The 21,211-nt window shown below is 42.3% G+C and overlaps 1 protein-coding gene across 1 annotated transcript in view; it reads left to right on the top strand.

The window, feature by feature from the left end:
* The first annotated feature begins 1,091 nt into the window (after positions 1 to 1,091).
* Positions 1,092 to 21,211, top strand: part of LOC310951140 (adenylate cyclase type 6-like) — a 34,851-nt gene continuing 14,731 nt past the window's right edge. Inside the window, exons 1-3 of the mRNA XM_083919256.1 lie at positions 1,092 to 1,208; positions 4,033 to 4,220; positions 4,371 to 5,259. Of these exons, the coding sequence (XP_083775382.1) occupies positions 4,372 to 5,259 (888 nt within the window). The 5' untranslated portion in view covers positions 1,092 to 1,208; positions 4,033 to 4,220; position 4,371. The remainder of the gene's footprint in view (positions 1,209 to 4,032; positions 4,221 to 4,370; positions 5,260 to 21,211) is intronic.

The following is a 21,211-nucleotide window of genomic DNA, read 5'->3' as shown; positions in this document are numbered from 1 at the left end:
ATGTCTCCTACTATGTGGTAAATTTTATTCATCCATTCATCTTCCACGCATGTCCCTGTCGGGGTGGGGGGCTGGAGCCGACTCCAGCTATATGATGTAGATGCTGTAGGATATTGTGATTTAAAAATGTTTTCAAAGTTACCTATCTATGCAACCGTGCTTGTACTTCTGCTGCTGTGACACTTTATAATATATCATTAGAATAGGCCATTGCAGTAGTAGCTGTAGTAGTATAGTAGTGCATAGTAGGCCTTATAGGCTATACTTTAACACTACTATAAACCTAGTAAACTTCTCCACTCTACTTTATATGAATTGATGTAGTGCAGTAGCCTTTGTGAGTGACAACTTACTGCAACCTAATGTTTACTGTTTGCAATGGGATCTTCCAGTGTGTGTAGCTTAGTTGTTTCAAGGGGTGAAATGTCAACACATTCTTCTGTGTCCACACTAATGTTGTTTTACCGGTTTACAGATTAAACATGCAGTGGGTTGCTTACTGACTGGTGTTACAGCCCTGTATTTACTTTCTTTATTGTTTAACTGTTAAAATGTCCTCCTCTAATACATGTAAACACTGGAGTAGTTTCAGTGTGACTGTCTTTGCAGTGATTATAAATTTCCTCCGGGAGGTGGAGCTATAACTGTCTGTTTGACATCACTGCTGGAGTTTCATGTTGTTTTCCGTCACTTAAAAATACACAAGCACATGTTTATAATCTGTGTGTGAGTGTGTTGTAATTTGCTTGACACTGTGGGCTGATGTGAAAGTGTGAGAGAGAAAAAAAGTGAAAGGACAAATGGACAACATTACAGCAAAGGTGTAAATCACACACACACGCGGGAAGAGACATGCTCGTGCCACCTCTAGGGGGACTCCTGTGTTCACGAATGCAGCTTGTGTGAGTATGTTTTGGCTATGTGTGTGTGTGTGTGTGAGAGAGAGAGAGAGAGAGAGAGAGAGAGACGGAGAGGTCGAGGCGGTGGGAATGTACTGTAGCTCTGACTGGGAAGAGCGAAGGTTGTCCGGCCAAATTCGCAGTTTTTCCTCGCTCCCCTCAGAGCCAACCCCCCCCCCCCCTCCCTTCCAGACGGACGGGCCCGTATCTGAAGAGCGTGTGACGGCGGCTGCGTGAAGACTGAACACGGAGCTAAACTGGAGCTCCACTGCGGTGTTACAGTTACTCATGTAACGAGGATGTCCAATGGTAAGTAGACCCATACGCTGCTACTCTGAAGCTTTCCCCCCGCCGCGGCTGCGTTAGACAACTGCTCTGCACACTGTTAGTTTGTTGCTAAAACTGAAACGCAGTAAAGAGGACACAGCAGTCGGGGTGGAGAAAAAAAATACCAACAGCTGACTTGTAGGTTACTACAGTGTTATGCTGCGGCGTTCAGGAGCCTGGACTGTTCTGCAGGACTGTACACACTAAGCATTGGTCCTAACGCCGGCACAGGCAACGCACACTTTTTTCAATAACGTGAAGCCGCGATTTAGATGCAAATCAGCTGTTTTACAAATTGCATTGTTTGACCCACATTCATTTCTTCTCGCACAGTGACCTGTTTGGAGTCTAAACATAATGACGTACACGTTTATATTGAGGGAGACGGGCCCAGTAGACCCGGTTATCACTGTGGCTTTAGTCCTGTATAAAAAAAATGGACTGCACATCCATCCCTGCGATATGAGGAGATCCACTGCCAAGATTGAAGTTGGCCGACGGAATGTTTTACTCCTGATAAGTTACAGGCGGCGATATGTGTCGAGCCGCACTTTCTCCTGTAGCCTACATATCCCAGGCTGACTTGAGGGGATCCAGCGGTGGTACAGTGTCTCCATATGTAGACGCCGTGTAGATGCTTCATTTGAACGCGGAGATCTGTCGACTTCGCCTGTAGGCTGCTCGGAGCGTCCCATTATGTAATGCGCTTCGGCCGACTGCCCGCATCCAAACAGCCTGGGCCTACACGTGTAATTGCTAAACATGTTGTTGTTTTTTTTAACATAATGCCCGTGTGTTAGCAATGGTGACAGGAGGGCTGCTGGTCAGTATCATGTGGAGATAAAGCAATGTTGTTCATCTATATCTATTCTACAAACGTAATTGAATGCATCACCTTCTTAATTTGTAATGCATGCAGGACGGCAGACTCAAATCGGACCATGTGTGGCACAGATTATATTCATAATAGCAGATGCATGCACGTACAGCTTGTATTATTACATAAGACGCATGCAGCTGCCTGACCTGTCGTACATGTATCAAAGGTGAGTCCAGGATTAAGGTTATTGCCGCAGCAAGCTCGGATCAGAAGGTGAAACGATCATATATTTGCATTATTTCAGACCGGGTCATGTGCTAAACTTATGCTGAAATAGCATGCTGATTGTAGTGCTAGTGTAATAGTTGGGGCTAGCTTATTATCAGAAGGATATGATTAATCGGAACAATTCAGGGGAAATGTGTATTCTTAGACATAATCCAGACACAGTGTTATCTGAAATCACCCTTTCAATTTAATTTCTGTGTGGTGGTTGAGCAGCTCATACTACAAGCTGCTGTTGATTGTAAACATGGCCATGTGTGCAGTTTCATGTGTGCTCTCCCCACTGTTTGTCTCAGCTCAAACCGCCTGGCAGAGATTTGCTTATTAAGTTTAGAGGTTAGCAGTGTCCTTGACATGTGCTGCCAGAAGCCAGCTATAGTGAGTCATCAGAGCTAATGGGGGGAGCATGGACAATTGAATCTGGACTGGAGAGCTCTTGATCTCTGATGGTGCCCACTCAGTAGGCCTTTGTTGTCAAATAGAGCGCACCCATTCCTGCCCACTCAAGATGTTAGGACCAGATTGCAGTGATAGAGCATAGAAGAGTGCTATCCACCAAGAAGAGTTGTTGTCACCTTCAACAGCCCCCTGTGGTAAATGTTCAAAAATCCAGCAACCACTGGAGGGTTTGTTGAAATGGAACGATATGGTACGATACTATACGATTTGAAACTCTGCGTTGCGTTAGGATACAATAGGGTAAGGTACCATGTGACACGATACTATATGATTCAATATGATTTGATACGATATGCTACGATACAATACGATACAGTATGGTATGGTGATAGACCAATACAACGGCCGACCGATATTATCGGCAGATATTTGCGGTTTTTGGCGTACCAGTATGGGCCGATGCGGGCTGCTGCGTTCACCAATAGTTTTTTCCCGGCGTTATTTACAGACAGGCGTCAACAGGCAGCTCCGTGTTGCTGGAGTTGAATAAATGTTCCTTTTTTTTAAATTATGACTCGTTATATTTGTTATCATCATTGTTTATTTTTTATGATGTAAATTGAGGGAGCAAAAGTATCGGCACCCTGCTAAGGCCGATGAAAAAAAATCGGTATCGGCATCTGGCCTAAAAACCCCATATCTGTTGATCCCTAGTACAGTACTATGCAATGACATACGATAACATTCGATACTATACAATGTGGTACGTTGCAGTATGATACGGTATGCATGATACAATATGATATGATTCGATAAGATACGATACAGTACCATGCGATAGGATACGATTTGATTCGATACAATATGATATGATTTGATACAATACTTAATGGTTTGATGGCAAAATTGACCAGTGGCACCTGCTGCATGAGGCCATAATTGGAGAAGGTTTTGTTGTCACAATCCATTGTTTTGCACACAAAACAGCAAATCATTTCCATGGAAATGATGTCCCAGGCCGATGGGGGAGGGTGATGAGGGAAAGTGGAATGGACAAGCTGTTTTCTAGATGTTAATGCCTTTCTCTGCTATTGATTGTCAAACGTTCTGCCAAATAATTATACATAAAGTCATGAACATGCAAACATAAATAAACATACACAGCAACCCCATTGGCAGATTTGATGCGACAAATGTTTTCTTTGATGTTTATGTATCCATAATGATCTTGACCCTCAGGTGATATTTCCTCAGGTGGTGTTAGCTCAACAACATAATGCGTATTGTTTGTGTGTTTCCCAGGAAAACAGCTGGTCTATAGAGGCACTCAGTGGTGTATAGGGCTGACAGTGTGACTGTTTCTACAAAGAAGAACGACTCAAACACAGACACACCTCTGATGCCTCGGGCCCATCTGAGCTCATGGTGTGTGCTCGCTAGTGGCCTGGCCAAAGAGCACAGTGTTGCTACACACAACAAAGCCCACACAGGTGAGAGATTCCTCATTTCTCTATTCCGTTACCTCTTAAACTGACAATTTGCATGCAGCATGTTCAGATTAAATGCCCCAACTTCAGCATTATTTTTCTGGGAAGTTTTTCTGATTGCATGCTCTCTTAACGTCCCTGACTGTTGTTTAGGATGTCGTGGGCCAGAGGCCTCTTCGCAGGCAGAGTGGATGAGCGAAAAACAGCATGGGGAGAGCGCAATGGCAAAAAGAGGAAGGACAGCTCGTCACTGTGCCACCCGCACTACATGAGCTGCCTGAGGGATCCTGAGGACCTAGAGCTCCCCAATGTGGCCCCCCAGCATTACCATTGTGGAGCAGGCACCAGTGGGGGCAGCTTTGGTTTGCGCTGTGGTTGGCAGGAGGACCACTACGGGAAGAGGATGGGTGGGGATCTTGGTTTAAAGGCTGTGAACCTGGGCTTTGAAGATGGTGAACTGAAGGGCAAGAAAGAGGAGGAATTAGGGGAATTAGCAGACGGCGGCTGCAAGGCTATGACTGCAGCAGACTGTTGGATGCGGGTTATGTGGGTTTTCCAATCTAAGAAGTTTCATTCCCCTAAGCTGGAGCGTCTGTACCAGCGCTACTTCTTCAGGCTCAACCAGAGCTCTCTGACCATGCTGATGGGGGTGCTAGTGGTGGTGTGTGGAGTCCTGCTCGCCTTCCACTGCTTCAACATGACCCCCGACGTGGCCTACGTCTCAATACTCTCCGTGGCCATGGCTCTTTTCCTGGCCATGATGGTGGTGTGCAACCGCAATGGCTTCCATCAGGACTACATGTGGATTGTGAGCTACCTGGTGATCGGGGTGCTGATTGTAGTGCAGGTTTATGGGGTGCAGATGGTGTACCCCCCCAGTGCCTCAGAGGGCATCTGGTGGACAGTCTTCTTTATCTACATTATCTATACGCTGCTGCCAGTCAGAATGAGAGCTGCTGTGGTTAGTGGAGCTGTGATGTCCACCATCCACCTAGGGACCGCCTGGTATCTCAACAAAGACGACGTGTTCATTTTTAAACAGGTAAGTGACAGCAGGAAAAACACAGAACAATAGATCAGGCCTTTAAAAAATGAAACAGTGAGAGATTGGCTTGTGTCTGTTAGTTTGTGTAAGGTGTTAAAGGATTTTATATTATCGCGGTACATTTCATTTTATTTTGCGATATTGCCATGTGTAAAGTGATAGAGCTGACTCTGCAACTATTTCGGTATCCAATTTATCGTTTGAGTCACATTTCAAAGAAATATTTGCAGGTATGTGTGTGTGAATGTGAATATTTGTGTTTCATATAATTGTAAACTGAATGTTTTTGGATTGTTAGAGAAAACATGAAACTTGAAGATGTCACCATGGGCTCATGGAAATTGTGGTGTAATGTTTTCATAGGTTTCTGACATTTTATAGAAAAAACAACTACACTATTTATCAAGAAAAAAACAGACACATTTATTAATTACAAATTAATAGAGTTGCAGCCTTGATAGCACTGATTGTGCAGATGACAATACATTATTACTTTAAACTTATCTTCAACCACATTGATGCAGAAGAGCCAATGTTGCCACTAAGCCCTCCTGCTCATTGATTTGCAACATTGCCCACAATGGTCTCACGCAACTAATAACTAGTCAAATAACTAAACTGAGCACCTATAAGTCATACTTTAAAACTTTAAAAGATAGTTTCGCATTGTTCAAGTCAGTCTTAATAGAATATTCACACTCGTGTAAAATCAACTGTTCCTTATGTCCATACTAAAGACATTTTAATTTGGAGGGATGTAAAAGTTTCGTGAAAAAATGCATAGAAGTTAACGAGTTAATAAGAGGCTTCAGTATTCTGAGTTAGACAAATCAAGTGAGAATCTTTTTAATTGAAGTGTAATTCCGGCGTAAAATCATCCCATGGTCTTTTTCGGCACTTACATACATCAAATAAGCCATTGAGACAGTTTTTTTACTCTGTAAAACCTAATAATGGAGAAATCCGGGAGAGTCGCTAACAGCCGAACGTGGCTAACACTGATCAGCTCTGGGGCAATACGTATTTTGTATTTTGTCCTCCATCAAATTGAAGTCACATGAAGTGTCTCCACGACTATCATGGACAGGAACAATAACAACAATTTAATTACTGTACCATTGGACATGTGAGTATTGTTTTGAGACAGACTTAGAACATGTGAATCAGTCCTTCGACAGTTGTAAAAAATAAAAAGATGTGTAAAATGTCTTGGTCATATCTCTTTTTTGGACCATATTTGCTGTCAAATATGCAGCCATCTCTGAAAATGAAAGTGACCATTTATATTCATGGGAAAACCAGACACATGTCTCAGACTCGTGCTCTTCAGAGCCCACTATTATCACCATACAATTGAGCACAATGTTGTTACTGTATTCACAAGTGGAAACGCCCTACTTTCTCTTCCCATCAATATAGGACAAACATTGCAGACTCCTCAACCCTTTTCCATGTCAAAGGTGCCGTACTAAAAGTAGATGGTGCTGTAGTTCTCGCCAGTTTTTCAAATGAGATTTTTAATGAGCCTATGTTTTGTGCTGTAGGGCAGCTATTGGCAACTCTGTTGGGGTTTGTGGAAGGTCATTTGGGTTGAATGAGCCCGTTTAGCAGCTTTGTGGAGGAATATCATGATAATGTAGCATGGTGCCATTCAGGCCGCAATTCCCTAAAACAAGGAGGCTATTGTAGTAAAATAAAACAGGGTGGGGTGGGATACTCGGACTGTGCAATGAATTCGATGGAAAACAGGATGATTACATCTTCAAATTTGAGGCTGTGGAAAAAAAAATGTATTAGTCATTTATAATGGCTTCAGCTCCCAACACATTGGAATTATTCCCTCATTAGTTTTATTACTTTTGTCAGATTCTTATAATGTTAAGTGTGTTGAAGACAATGTCACAAAATAACACACAAGGGTTAAACTCTGCAATACATGTGATGTGGTTTTCTCTACCAACCATCGCTATTAAGCAACCGGACTAATGTGGAGCCACTTTGAATAAGGCAATATTGACATAATTCTACTGGTCCAGTGAGCTTGTGTGTTAAGTCCCCATGACCCAGACTAGACAGGGTGACTACAGACACGCTGATCTGTTGCCTTTATGTCCTCTCAGCCCTGGTTTGTTGGATTGGTCTGATGGACTGCTGCCCTGCCTGTGGGCTTGGACCTCAACACAGTTTGTTCCAGTTCTCTAAACAATCAATAATGGGACATGGGCCTCGCACTGTTCCACTAAAGCATGGGTGTCAAACTGATCCAGTAAAGGGCCGTGTGGTTGCAGGTTTTCATTCCAACCAATCAAAAACACACCTGGTCCAACAAATGTAAAGACAGTTCAGGTGATGGAGTAAGTCGAGTCAGGTGTGTTCTTGCTTGGTTGGAATGAAAACCTGCAACAACACAGCCCTTTACTGGAACACTTTGACACACATGGACTAAAGGGTCTCTGTCTATCTCTTTCTTGGGCTTATGGGCTTTTAATAGAGACGTTGGGTTTGCTTTAATGCTGTTGTCGTATACATTCATCTTTTTAAATGAAGAGGAATTTCGGGCTTTTCAGCCACAAGAAAAGTGCAGCGCAGTGTGACATGTAGTCAGCTCTCAGTCTCGAGCTTCGAGCCACTTGCAGCTTTATGAATACAGAAGGACTCCATTCAGTTCGTCACGCCCTGGCGTCACATGTCCTGACTCTCTGATCTGGGAGAGTTGGTTTCTTCTTCTGGGACCTCATCATCATCCAGCCAATTCTCTGTCCCAGACTTGTTTTCCCCTTATTTGTATTTTTCCCTACGGAGATGTTCACGCAGGATCATAGCTGAGAAGATGTGAGACTGATAATGGCGGTGACAAAAGGGGTCTTTGTGAGGGACGATGAAGCAGGGGGAGGCGTGGGTGTGTGTGTGTGTGTGTGTGTGTGTGTGTGTGTGGAGGTTAGAGTGGTGACAAGCGGATGGCCATGGATGGAGAGTGTGAAATAATGCTGAACTGACAAGTAAAAGAGCTGCCAGTCTTTTATCTCTTTCTTTTCTCTATCTTTCTCCCTCTTTTTCTCTGAGCCATAATTCCATTCTCACACAATCCCCCTCAGACCGAGCGGCCTTTTATTTCTCAACGGGCTGAGATTGAGCTCACGCTACTCATGGGGATTGTGTACATAGATCTCTATGTTTCCACGCTCTGTTCTGAAAGGCCTCCTCTGACAACTAGAGAGAGATGAAGGTATAACTGCTCTCGTGAAGAAGCAAGTTATACTGCTGCTGTTCACTTGACATGCCTCCAGACACCTACAGGAGCAGAGTTCAGAGGGACCTCATTCATTCTTACAGGTGGCATCTGTTGAGAAAGAAACACTTTGACTTAGACAGGAGTGACTAGGGCTGCACTCGAGTCCCGACCTTTATGCCCTGAGTGGTAGCTACCACCCTCAACACCCCTGGTCGAAAGATATTCGACTTTCATGACAAGCTTGTAGTATTGTGCAAGAATATTTCATTTCTATCATTTGGCTCAGACTTTGATTTAAAGGACCTATTTTGAAAAAAGTGAGATTTCCATGACCTTCTTGAATATAAAGCAAGTCAAGGTGCTATATAAATACTGTGAAACTGTGTCAAAATGCTCAAATGCACACAGCCCCTATTCAGTCTTTGAACAAGCTGTCAGGACCTCTGTACCGTTGTGATGTCACAACTATACTATACCGTATATAGGCGGAAAGTGCCGCTACAGTGCTGTTACAGTCATTACCCCACTGCAGTGATGGTGCAAAAATGCTAAGAGCGTGTGAATGACCTGGAAACGCTGACCAATCAGAGCAGACTGTGAGGGGGGCTTAAAGAGACAGGCGCTAAAACTGAGCATTTCAGACAGAGGGTGAATGCAGATATATTCAGACAACCTGAACATGAGCATTATATGTCCCCTTTGAGTGGTCTTGACTACAGAGCTAGAAGTAACACATTATTCTCACAAACCTGGCACACAATTTTTCATTCATTTTTCATTTCTAAGTGGGCTTAGCAAGAGAAAACTGACAAGTGTTCTCCTTCACATTAATAATTCAACATTAACCATTTATTTTACTGTTTGCAGGTCTGTCTTTGGCAGCTCTTCTTGGAACATACATTTTGAAAGTTAAAAGTTTCTTCTAGTCAGACAAGTTAGTTGTATGGTAAGGATGTCCTCTTACCTTTTCTTAGCTGACAGTTTCAGCTATACTCCAGCCTTCCTCAGAGCTGCTGTTTTCTGCCGGGTATGATGTGTTTTATGAAAACAGCTGACCGGGCCGGGAAAGAGGACATCCTTACCATACAACTAACTTGTCTGACTAGAAGAAATTTTAATTTTCAAAATGGATAAAGAAGACATTAGGAATACAATCAATTTGGAACATACAGTTTCTTCAAAATGATCTGTGAGAAATCAGTTTCTTTATGAAATCAATATTTGTGTAAATGGAGCTGCTGCGATGCAAAACAGATTTCAGGCTTGCTCTGAAAATAAATGTATATCGTATCGCATTGTATCGTTTCGAATCGTATCGTAAGATTTAGAAATGCTGTATTATTTAACCTTATGAAACATCTACCCTTTATCAAAATGTCATAAGTATGTAAGCCTTTAATCAAATAAGTCAAAATAAAATAAAATTTTAAAATGATGTATTATTGCATGAAATGCAGTTATTCCGTAAATGATCCGTTCAAAATGTATACTTAAATCCTCTTATATAACTTATAACATAATTATTATTTTTTTCATCAAATTACTATAAAGTGATGAAACATATCCTGACTTCAAAGTGAGTCAAGTTGTTGGAAACTGTATGGCTATTTAGTCCTTCCTCAGAAGGGTCAGTTTGTATTTTCCTCATATTTATTTACTTCTGCTTCGTGGGATTTTGCATGCTTCATCCCTTTAACTGCATTTGGTTTAAAAAGTCTGCTGCAGGCTTCTTTGACAGCCAATATGACAGCAGATTTACTTCTAAGTTTTGACAGTTGGCTCATTAGAAGAAGCTACCGAATTCCTATTATTCTATTGGTGACATCAATGTTTGTTGTCGTGTTGGATTTTATAACACTTCTGCTTGTTGGCAACACTGAAAATCCTGACGTTGAATCTCCACTCCGGTACAGAGCCAGCAGCTGCAGTAGCTTCATGTGCTTTTGTTTGTAGCCTTCTGTGTAAGTATGCAATATTACTCAACCTCAGGTTATCAGCACCTGACTTTTCATCATGTTGGCAATAGATTGGCATTTCACTCCAAATTTGCAAATGCCCTCTTTGCATGGGTCTATTTTTGTCCAGTCACCTGAGTTATGGTTTCATCTTGTGGCGCCGAGCACTCAGACTGCAGCTGGGAGTCAGAGACGTACAGACCAGTGCATGCATACACACACACACACACACACACACACGCACACACACACACACACACACACACATGCATCACATTGTCCAAAACAGATCCATGTGGCCCTCAAAGTCCTTCCCTTTGAGAGACCACATGTCCCTCATGTTGTTCTTATATGTCCCTCTCTCTTGTGGGAAGAGAGATTTTGCTTTGATATATGTATTTAAATATGAGCAGCTGTGCATCGATACGCCTATATGTCTTACGTGGATTATGTGACTTACCGTGCCATTGTTTAGTTCCAAGAATGTATAACCAGCCTGTGTGTGAGATATCACACATGGACTATCAAAGAACTGAACTGAAGTTGTGCAGCAGGATATATTTGGATAAGCAATTCCCAAATAGAGTGCTCTGAAGAGTGAGCTATTGAGAGGCAGGTCAAGAAGAGAGGGAAGTCCTCAAGGTACATCTAGTCTGTGCTTTTGTCATTGTGTGCTGATCCGGCACTAGAGGAAAAACCTGTTCCTTTGGCAGATTGTTATGGGGTCAACGAATGTGGGACTAGTGGAAACATACTGATCCCTCTGCTTAACGCTGCTGAAAAAGTTGCCTGTCAATGAAATGTCACAGGCATGACCGAGGCGTGCATAATGCATTTAGGCCAGAACATTGGTGTAACCTAAGAAAAACCCTCAAGCAACCCTGTAGGCTACCTTAACCTTTATGCAATCATTTATGATGTTTGCGTTGAAAGTGTAACTAGGGCTGTGTCTGATACTATGGTTGTCCAAGATGTATTTTTATTTTTTGTGAGTTTTGGATTTCTCTTTGGCTTATGTTTAAGATTGGGTATATTTTATTTTACAGATATGCCCAAAGCATAACTGAGTTTCAGCATTTTAATACCAAAACAACAGGAATAAAAATCCTTTGTTTGATCTCTTAAGCATCAGCAGTAATAAAGGTATAAATACAGCCTAAAATTTGCTGTATTAGATTAAAGATATTAGATTTCATCCAGTCTCTTATGGCTGATCTGGATGGTTAATCGACTAATGTCAGCTCACCACAAATTACTTTAGTGGCGTTTCCATTACAGTCGAAGATCCGGTTTAAGTTGGGTCTCCCGAAACGCCTCTAATTTGAATCTTCACCGCCCCTAAAGGCTGTTTGACCGGTCCCTTTTGATTGCTGATTGGATATAACTCTAAGTGGTATGTGATGTAGGTAGTACTTGATGCCACAACATTTTAAAGCCCAGCAAAGTAGAAAGTGCTATTTTTTTCACTACACACTTGTTAAAATGAGTGACGCAGCATCCCGTTCCGCGACGATTGAAACCCATTCAGAGTGATACATAACCTCCAGCGTCCGGTTAATCCCTCTGGGGTCCTTTTTTATAATGGAGACTCACGGAATCAGAGGAGATTTTAGACGGCGTGCCTTCAAACTTTCTCAGCGCCCGCATTTGACCTTTTGTCACCCAATGTTATAAAGCAACTAACGCCAGACCCATACAGCTAGTTTGCTAATGTTAGCACACTTGCTTGCTAACTGGGCAGATATCAACACAAATAGAATCTGATTCTGGGAAACACTGCAGCTATTTCATTAGAATGACATGATACGAAAAAACATTACTAAACGTAAAGTGAATACAACTTTAATACATCGTCCGTGAACATTATTTCTGCCTGATGATCCAATGCTACATCATCAAAAAGCCCATCTTTTGCAGTTGTTTGATGGTGAGACCTTTTAGCGGCAGAAAATTACGTATTGTACATTTAAATAAGGTCCCATATTGTATTAGTGAGATTTCCATGTCTTTTTTTATTATTATAAAGCAGGTCGAAGTGCCACATCAATACTGTGAAAGTAACAAAACCGAAATGCCCACAGCTTGTATTCAGAAACTTTCCCTTTAAACAGTCAGGACATCTGTACGGTTGTGATATCACAACTTTACTATATATAGGTAGAAAGTGCCGCTACAGTGCAGTTGCAGTCATTCCCGGCTGCAGTGATGGTACAGAGACATTGAGAGCTCAGAAGACACACTGACCAATAAGAGCAGACTGTATTTTTTCAGATGCTATGAGAAAAGTAATATAGCATGTAAACATGTTCTTGTAGATACCCAAAATACAAGTATAAACCTGAAAATGAGCATAATATGGAGTATTTAAAAAGTGTTTTCTAATTTCCTGATTTAGATCAGGACATATGTGATCAATCAAGAAGTAAAGAAGGCTCATAGTCATGATGGCACATTTAATACTTGACACTTATCAATACACAGTTCTACAGACAGTAGATCGCTTGGTCAGTATTCAATAAGTCTTTAAGTTTGATGCCCAGCCCTATATACTGTATAGTGAGTGAAACCGGTTTCCACTGTATGTACACACACACACACACACACACACACACACACACACACACACACACACACACACACACACACACACACACACACACACACACACACAGGCAAAGAGAAGTGAAGTGTGTGATCTCTGTCTGTCTGCATGAGCTACATGGATCAGAGCGTCTCACTTGGCTGCTATCAAATGGTGAGAACCCATCATCAGATGCTGTGGGTGCCAAACAATGCACTGGCTCAAATAAAAGATCCCCCCCTTAGACCCCAACCCCACCCCCTGTCAGAGTGAGAGAGCTTGTGACTCATCCACTTATTGTATTACAACCAGAGGCAATAATACAAACCCGGATAACTTCCACCCCCATGGGTGGGAGCAATTAGGATTAGCGATAAGCAAAATATTCCTCTTAAAATACAGCCTATGATAAGGCAAATAATAGCTGGACTAATAATAGCGGCACGTCGGGGATGAGGAAGTGCAGGCTTCTAATAACAGATCATAGTTTACTAACAACTTGGCTCTCTGTAAAGGTAAATACAGGGATTTAAGACTGAACTGCATGGCGGACGGCCAAGAGATATATATTAGGAATCCATTAGCGGTGTTAAATGTTGATCTGTGTGGTATGCAAGCCCCTAGGCTTTTAAGGGCAGTGTGACTCTGGATCCCGTTGAGCTCATTGCTCCCTATGCCGGTGCTGCTGACAGGAAGCTGAATATTCCTCTGTCAAAGGTCATCGTCACACTAGTCCACTGTCTTGTTATCCCACCATCCCAGTTACAGTTACACCGTTAAAACAGACACAACATATGTTCACTATCATTGTACAAACAGCTTCCTGCTGTTGAAATGGACACCACTATGAACTATTGTAAAATACATTAGAGACCCTCTTTAACCTGCTCAGCAGCTTTGACTTTCACCTGACCAGCGTATTAAATGAAAAGAGCAGGTCATCCTAATGATTTTGTCCAGTCAGTGTAGACAGTTTTTTTTCTCTTAAAAGCACCATGTCTTGGTGTCTCACAGCATTTGTCTTATTCACATTTTCAGTGAATGATGTCAGAAACAATAACAAAACCCTGGTCCCATGATTTCACACACTCATGGTTAATCCAAAGGAGGTTATACTCTATCTTGTCTCACGCCTTCACAGGAGCCTCCCACTGAAGTGTGCAGAAAGCTCAAAAGCATATTGTTTCGTGCCGTCTTCATTTATCACGCTACCTCCTCACGTAAAAAAGCCCTTTCCTTTTAAGGTGGCAGAAAGACCGTACTGTTTTCTTTGTTTGGGATGAAGTGTCATGAGCACCTTCATGTTGGAAAGAAGAGCCATAGCTGCTCGACTCTGCATTTCTTTCGGCATTCAATACACCTGAATCACATTTCCTCTTTGTTTTGGTACATATAGCCTTTAAGGGCTCATAAATAACAATAGCCGTTTCAGCTCATAGTTTTCAAACCATATGTTGAAACTTGACACCTGTGCTATTATACCCGTGAAGCGTAGCTGATGTATCGGGCTTTAGAAACATGTCACATATGACTTTTCCTGCAGACATCCCAGGAGGCGAAGGTGTTGTATGCATGAGGTTAGCATCAGCTCTTCCTCGACCGAGTAGCTCATGTAAACTACAACTTAAGTTGAAGCAGTTACCAAACTGCTCTCACATTTCTGCTGTTTAAACTATAACCTGTTGTTCTTGTACCCGTATTGATCTGTATGCTTTGTAGTAAAAGTCAATATTGTGTATGGTTGAAGAGTTAGAACGGGGAAGGACAGTGGTTAAACAGTGAATGTTAGCAGATGCTTATATAACTGGACAGTGAAACTAAACTCTTGTATGTTTTTATTGGAGCTCCAGCATCTGGCCCACACACACTATCTCATTTAATGTAGCTTAATGCTCCCACTCTTAATTCTCTTACTTAGTATTTAAAGACAGTCTGGCTGTAAGAAAAAAAAACACGCTTTAGTGCTAAACAAAGGCAATGCCATGTACTGTGGCAGACATTTCCCCATTATGAAATGATCTCTTAGTATTCCTGTTACATCGGTCTCTGTCAAAGTGAAATGGTGGCCTTGGACTCATGTTGTGCATTGTGCTTAAAAGGAGATGGAGGCAATAACAGTTGAAATGGGAATTCCTGGATGTTTAGCTCACAGTCACACAGTTCAAGGTCTGGACTCCCTCACACGGTTCAAATCAGTGAGAGCAGCCAACAGAGGACTGAACGGGGCTGGTTGGTTTGTTAGGCTAATTAACCAAATCTTGTGTTCATGCAGCCGCCGTGCTGTAATTGCAGCTGTGCCTGTGAGGGTGTGAGTGGGCAGGAAGTGAGGGGTTAGTGAGGACACAACTGGGAGGAGAGTGTCTAATCCTGCCCACTCCTCCTCCCTCCCTCCATCTGTCCAGCCAAACTCTGACCCCTGAACAGCCAAGACCACTGAAAAACAAACACTGATGTACTCGCCAGCACAGCTTTGTATCTAATTTCGTTTAATGTACTGGAGTATTTATGACTAATAATTGTCTCGGGATCACACCAGGCGCAACGCCAAATCAGGCCAGGAGCGTAAAGTGGCAGGGCAATGGCCCCTTCTGTATTTCCTGTCCCCCAACTTCCGGCGCCCTTGCTCAGACTGCACCCTTGTAAAGTTTTATGACTGTATCTTGCACAGTTGTTACGCTATTGTGGTGACAATATCTGTCCACAGTCAGACAGACTTCTGAAAACATCCTCTGTTAGTTCCCGCTTCAGCAGGAGTCTCCAGGACCACATTTTGCCAGGATGACACACACGAACACACACACACTGTTGCAGCTGGTAAATATAAGGAAAGTAAATAACAATTGAAATGAGGGAAGAACAGTTCAAACAGTTAGTTGATTCATCTTAGTAGATTGACTGGTAACTAATCTGGAACTATTCCGATAATTGATTGAGCATTTTTTAAGCAAAAATGCCAAATGTTGACAGACTTCAGCTTCTCAAAATTGAGGATTTGTTGATTTTCATTTTCTTACTGTATGACAGTAATTTAATTATCTTGTTGGTTGGAAAAAAATGCTTCCCTTCCCTGATGAACCATTTTCACTATTTTTCACTAATTTGTACCTTTTTTAATACTAACAATTCACCGATAAGTGAACATAATTTTTATTTGCAGCCCTAAAGTAAAAACAGAACGGACATTGGCTGAAGCAGCAGCAATAGGTCACGCAAAGTACAAATCGCTGCAAGTTCAACCAATGTTCATTCTGATTTTAAGCATTGAAAACTTAGGTTGAACAACCGTTTAATATGAGATTATTTTCTGGCTGGCACTCTAGTCCCCAGAGACCAGAAATGTTGAGAGAAGAGGAAGAAATGATCAATGTCTTAGAGCAGACTTAAGCCCTGGATGTTGCGTGGTATAATTCGACCAAATAAAGTGAGCCACAAGAAAGTAAAAGTTTGGCTAACTTGTGAGTTCATGTGACCCCTTGGCTCTGTTTTAGGGAGCGGCCTGGTTCAAAGCACTCAGATGACAACAGCAAAGAAACTCTGATATCTGTGTACGGTTACCAAAAGTCATTCCCCTATGTTCGCTGTTTTTATTTCTTTGAGAAAATGAGATGGCTGAATTGGTCTGTGTCAATCTCCTGTGGCGATGGAGATGGAGGTTATAAACCTCCTAAATGATGTACAGCTAAAATCTCGACAGCATTTACAGCATTTCTGGAACCGACCAGTATTGAAGATGTCCGCTTTGTTTAGGTCTACATACCTTTTGTGAAAACCAGCTTTTTCTGTCATGAATGTCATGAAATTGAAATTCAGAACAAGACCGACTTTATGCAGTGCCAGTCATTTCACATAAACTCCTTTCACACATGCACTGTAACTCTGGACTTACAGTATCTAGACATTACCTGGAGGAGCTGTATGTGAGGCTACAAAATCGGGGAACTTCCGTCTTATGAACCGGCTGTGTGACTGCTGTGTAATTCACCCCTCGCCTAAACCAAACACAATATTTCCAGTAGGTGAGAATGCGTCTGACGTGGAGAATATCCTGTTGTGTGCTTTGTTCGGAGTTGAGAAAACAGTTTAACTGGAGAAAAGACATGTAACACATGTGTGTGAACTACGGATGATGAAAGGAAGTGATGTGATACAGTGATATGTGGACAGACAGAATATTAGTATATAACACATATATTATATGACATATATTGTCTTTCTATGATGTTATTATGACGTCACAAAAGAAAAGTGCCCAGCCAGATGCATATTGTCCTTATTGGAACTGCTGAACTTAAGCCAGTCAAGAGGAAATTGAAGGTCAAGATATTTAACTTGAAGGATAAATGAGCATTATAATCTTCTGGCTAGAGGAAATAGTTTGTTGGTCAAATTAGAAAAGTGTGGGTAGTTTAAGCTGGTGGCTACAAGTTGTTTCAGTCACTAATTCCAGGATCGGAGATTTCTTTCCTCATGTTTGGAGGTTTATGTGCAAGTATTAATTCAGCATCTGTTTTTCTTACAGATGTGCGGCCTGGGCCCAGCTCTATTTAGCTTTGTGGAATTTGCTTCAGCGTTTCACAAAGATTACTCTGTGGCCTCACTGGTCGCCTGAGACTAATTTTGGTTTGGCCCGAGCCATGACAAAAACAAAGCTCTGGTTCCAGATGGCAGGGTCCCAAGATGGCAACGGCAGGCACCCCCACCCCTCTACAACATGTATCTTTATAAGGAATGACTTCTTACTTATGTCAGTAATTACACATTATTGTAACCCCTGATTAGAACCGGACTTGTGCAACGAAGTCTCATAGTGTTGTCTATTTTTACCGCTCTGGTACCACATATTATCTTTCAGACTGTGATCGGCTGTGTGTGACTGGGCTTTGGCGTTCATCTCTGTAAGATGTTTTAAAAAGCTCCAGATGCCTATCAAAGGTCATGTGCTGGAGAGTAGCCCCCCCGTGTCAACAGCAGCAAGCGTCCCCAGAGCCAGTGTGTTGACTTATGGGATGTTGTACTCTGGCCTTTTAAAAGTTTCAAATCTGGCTTTAGGGTTGGTGGGATATCCGATATCCTGGATAAATCCAAACACTGATTACATGGACAATGACTTTATTCAATAAGTGACAGGATGTCTTATCTGTGGTTATCAGTTCATAGTTTACCTCCTCTCACTGTATTGCCATATGGGTTAATACTAGCTACAACTTTATCAACATGTGATCACTTCAGCTCTGCTCACAGACAGGGCTTTGACTGTTGCCTTCACTGAACCTTCGTAACAGAAACACTTGGAACAGTTACCACAGGGCCGCAGGTCTTAATGTCATAGAAACATCCCTTATTGATGAGTATACAACTTATCAGCTGTTGCATAAGTTTGGCCTCTGAATGAATGGACCTCGGTGTGATTAGTGCACATGTACATTCCAGCGTGCCTGTGCGTGAGGGAATTGTCCAGCGGGATATTATTAAAGACAGAATGGATTTGCTGTGTGTTTGCCAAGCCAAAATCTTTTCCACCCCCTTCCTTCATTCGTTCTTTTAACATGTTATCCGTCTGCCTTACTTTAAAAAAGCACCTTGCCGGGAGCCGCGCCTTATAAGCCAATGTTTGGACTCCTTTTAACTTCACCGCCAAGAGGTTTCTGCTTAAGTAAATGTCGAGCGAGCCTCATCTATGAGAGCCAAGGGTCTGGTGGGAGAATGGTCAGGAGACATCAGTGGAAGATACTAGTCCAGCTTAGTGGTTATAAAGAGAGCGGGAGTGTGCTAATGAAGAGAAGCCTCTGCTACTCTCATTACACATTACTGTCTAGAGAGAGAAGTGTCGGCGTGGCTGTGGATCTGTGCTGGATTTGCAGGCCAGGGTGATATTAGTACAGCAATAAACACAACAAGTTTCAGGATCAAAGAGCTGTCAGTCTAAAAAGGAGTCTCATATACACACACACATGCATAGCTCACACACAAGATTTATTCAGAAGCCTCTATGAATGCTCCTGCCTCTAATCTCCAGACCGTGTGGTGACTAAGCATAACTTGGCATTAACACAAGCGTTGTTCATCATCTTTCCTGACACTTTGGTTCCACTCATTCAGGCTGTTTTATTGAGCTATCATTCGAGATGTAGTCAGTCAATTGTTGTTTAGCTCTTATAATGCCCACCCTGTACATGGTGATCATTTGGGGCTTTTATTTTTTACGAGGTTTCAATAGCTGCTGTTCTTGCATTGGCATCGCATTTGCAAATAAATGTGCATTCATGCTATCACTGCATCATTGTGCGTTTTCCTGTTCAACTTAAATACAAAAAATCTTGAACTCGGGACCTCCTAAGCTGCGTTCAAGCACACTGTATGATTGTTGCCAAACTATCAAAATCAATTTGATAGGAATGTCTTTACTTGGATTGAAATCTGAGCGTGGCCACATGGGAAGCTGAACTGGCTGAATGTAAATTGAGTGCACTGCTGAGAAGCGTGGTCCTGGGAACTGCAGGTGGCCCTGTATCTCAGACAGACCCTTTAACTAAGTTATCTGGCTCACTCTGTTCGGAGCCATCTGTTTGGGCTTAATACGATCAGGTTATATCAGGGCCCTCCAAGGCTGGAGTGTCAGGTCTCCATTGGTGGTCTATAACATTACAATGCAGGGCTTATCAGGAAGCCCTGGCCTGTCAATGATTTATGAACACAACAGGCTAATCGCTAATTGAGCGACGGCGCGGCACAAATTCAACATTGCTCTTCGAGAACAATTGCTCAGCCAGTCATGTAAAGAACAAGAGCAGATATTCTTTGTAGGTCCTCACACCTGATCTTCAACAGCCCGATGATGACGCATCTCACACCTCTTGACAGCTTTGATCTGAATCTTTGAAAGTTGACTGACAGCTGGCATTAACCATTCTCTGTCATCCTGCATCAAGGAGTTCAGGGGGAAAAAGTGCTTCTTTTTCTTTCCTGAAAAACCTGTTTGAAAGGACCCTGGCTGCATCGATATGTTTCAGGAATAAAGAATGAAGATACATTTTGGATGCTGTGTTGTTAGTTCTTGAATAATGTTGCTGCTCTCTGCCTGCATCAGCTACATCAGGAATCGGTATTTACCCAATACATCAAAAGCATGTTTGCTTCTGCACCTGCAAACCATCAGTGTGTTTATTTTTGCTTACTGCTGGGCTTCTAATCTAGTTTGGCCATTTGTTTTCAGATGGAATAGGAAACTACCAACGACTCTCTTCGAATAAACAGTGGAATTTGCCGGCCACTGTCCTGTGGTAATGGTGTAGTGTTTCAAGCACAGGTTGTTAGATTGTCTCTGTCTTGTTGTGACAACAAAGGGCGAGTTCTTGTGTATACAGTGCAAACCTGGTCTCTGGACCACGGCACAAAGCCTGCCATCACTCAGCAAGTTTGTTTAGTCTACTTTCTTTTTAATCAATGCGTGGATGTTCAGTAAGTTGCCTAATATTCAAAGACACATTCATGAAAATATGCAGTGCATGCACCTATTCCGATAAGCATCCTCTATCTAAAGTTCTCCATCTCTCCTCCACAACATAAGAACATGCACACAAACACACACTGGTTTGGCGACATACCAGCTGTGGCTCAGAAATGCTGGTACTGGTGATGAGATTTTTCATGTCCTCCAGTTCAGTCGTAATGTTGTAATGTAGACTGATTGAAATTCAGCTTTTCGTGTGTGTGTGTGTGTGTGTGTGTGAGCTTTGCCTGCATGTCTTTTTCTCATTATTGACGATATCATCTTCAGAGGAAGCACTCTGTGCTCTGGTCATGGGTCAAGTGACTTTCCCAGGCCGGAGTGTGTTTCTGAGCATTGAGAGGACGTGTGTGTGTGCACACATGCATGTGTGTTTCTGAGCGCAGGGGAAATCCAGAGCTCAAGGCTCCGTTCCTGATGTTCAGTCTTGGCTGTGGACTATAGGCAGAATAGAAATCACTAACAGACTTGCACACAGGACACACAGTAAGCGTCTGCAGCAGTTCAGAGGAATATTTTTAAGGTCGATAACCCCCACAAAGCTAACTGTACACTATATCTAAACTTCATTTACTTAAGCCACAGATAATGTTGTTTAACAGTTTGTTCCTCTGCATTCTTAGCGCCTCATTGTTCAACTGCCATTCCTCGCTGCACTATACACACAAGAAAGT

Source organism: Echiichthys vipera (genome assembly GCF_963691815.1).
Source record: "Echiichthys vipera genome assembly, chromosome: 9".
Lineage (NCBI taxonomy): Eukaryota > Metazoa > Chordata > Actinopteri > Perciformes > Trachinidae > Echiichthys > Echiichthys vipera.
This window is presented reverse-complemented; position numbering and strand designations above follow the sequence as displayed.